The 2066-nt window shown below is 36.7% G+C and overlaps 1 protein-coding gene across 1 annotated transcript in view; it reads left to right on the top strand.

The window, feature by feature from the left end:
- Positions 1–1552: 1552 nt before the first annotated feature.
- LOC108491125 (zinc finger protein 844-like) overlaps positions 1553–2066 on the top strand; it is a gene marked incomplete at its 5' end in the record, with an annotated part of 3944 nt that continues 3430 nt past the window's right edge. Inside the window, 2 exons of the mRNA XM_029566383.1 lie at positions 1553–1679; positions 1874–1934. Coding sequence (XP_029422243.1) covers positions 1553–1679; positions 1874–1934 — 188 coding nt within the window. The remainder of the gene's footprint in view (positions 1680–1873; positions 1935–2066) is intronic.

Here is a 2066-nt window from a genome sequence, read left to right as displayed (position 1 = left end):
TTTGGCCCTTTGTCTTTATCTAATTTTTTTGGAAGTCCTTCAAGTGCATTCAGGAAAACATCACTATGTTATTCTTTACTTTGATAGTTGCTAGATACTGGTACTTGCTGATCCTAGTCAGTTGGGTTTTTCTTTTTTTTTCGGGCCTTTTTGAAACAGGGTCTCCCTATACCCCCAGATATCCTGCAAGTCTCTATGTAGACCAGGCTGGCCTTGAACTCACAGAGATCCCAAGTGCTGAGATTAAAGGTGTGTGCCACCATGCCCGGCCCTAGTGAGTTTTTTATTCAGAACAAAATTGTCTGGTTTGGCAATTAATGAATTTTCTCTTAATAGTATAAAATGAAATCATGAATTTTGGTGACCCTGTTTCCTGCCCTTCCCCATTCCAGTTCTTTTCCCTACCTCTTTTCTCCCTGAGATGGATGTTTTCTAGGTTGCATAGGTTAACTTTGAGTCCTGCACCCGTGTGAACATTCTGTCTCATCCTCTGTCACTACTATGACTATACACACATGTCAACATGACTGACCACACTGAGTTCATTCTGAAGCAAATGTCTCCTTTATAGTTAATTTATTTACATTTGACATTACCTTAAAAAAATTAAAAAGTATTTTTTAGTGTGTTTAAATACTAACTGTACCATATTTGTTACGTGATAAACATTGTGCTTGAGAGGCTGGGCAGATGGCTCAGTAATAAAGACAATGGCTGCTATTCCACAGGACTACGTTTCTAATCCCAGGACCCACATGATATCTAATAATTGTTGGTAAATCCAGTTCCAGGGACTCCAACGCCCTCCTCTGACCTCAGAAAGCATTAAACAACACAGATGTACTTACATACTTGCAGGGAATCCACTCATACACATAAAATAAAAATAAGTAAAATATATTTTTGATTGTGCTTTTGTAATCTAATTCTAGGAGCATATACATTAGTTCTTCTGTAAGCACATAGAATGGGGTTCATTTCCCATTTAAAAAGATATGACAGCAGGCATGAATTTGTGCCCACCAGGGACGTTCATTACACTCAATGCCTGTTATTATTTGGGGTCACGTGGCTCATCCTCTAGTTATCTCTGTGAGTTGTGAATAGATTAACAGATTTTTATAATGAGAACCATTCATAATGTACCATAAAGTTTGTATAAATCCTTTATGCTAGCTGATTTATCATTTATGTCCAAGCAATCTGTACCAAACGTTAAATTTTCTTATGTCGTCAAAACTTAAGCTTTGTTAGCAGAATTTCCAAGGAGAAGCAGGCTCTTGCATGCTAATTCTCCTCTGTTCTGGATATCAGGTCATTGGACATATTTAAGACAGGAAGTAGGCATGCATTGTAGAAAGAAATTTGGGGCAGAGGAACACCACATCCTATGCTCTGTGTCCTGTAGTTAGAGGAGTGTCCCTATTGCAGTCTGTCTTTTCAGAACCACCCACCCAAATCTAGCAATAGAACTTCTGTGTCATAGAACAAAATGTGTGGATAGTACAGAATTGTAAGAACCTATTATAAATGCAGTCAATGACCTGTTTAGGATTCTGTGACATTTGAGGATGTTGCCGTGATGTTCACCCAGGAAGAATGGGCTTTGCTGAATCATTCTCAGAAGATTCTCTACAGAGATGTAATGCTGGAAACCTGCAGGAACTTCATTTTTATAGGTAAAAATATCATCTTCAGTTCCCTTATCATTTTAAGGAACAAGCATTTCTTGAAATTGATGCTCCTCTGTGGTTTAGAGGATTGAAACAAAAGAATGTGGTGTACAAATAGGTATGGTTCATATACACTATAGCTACAAACTAAGTTTTCAGTAATTTCTAATTCATCAAATTTTTCTTCAACTACATTTTAGGAAACAGTTATGAAGATGAGAATAATAAAGACCATTGTAAAAGTTGTGGAAAAAATTTAAGGTAATTTGAAAAGAGTATAAGGACATTTTCTTTGAAGAAATTTTTAAAGTCTTATATTTGGTTTTTTATTTATGTGTGTGTGTGTGTGTGTGTGTGTGTGTGTGTGTGTGTGTGTATGTGTGTGTATGTGTC

Source organism: Nannospalax galili, unplaced genomic scaffold (genome assembly GCF_000622305.1).
Source record: "Nannospalax galili isolate Female #2095 unplaced genomic scaffold, S.galili_v1.0 scaffold3159, whole genome shotgun sequence".
In the NCBI taxonomy this organism is placed as follows: domain Eukaryota; kingdom Metazoa; phylum Chordata; class Mammalia; order Rodentia; family Spalacidae; genus Nannospalax; species Nannospalax galili.
This window is presented reverse-complemented; position numbering and strand designations above follow the sequence as displayed.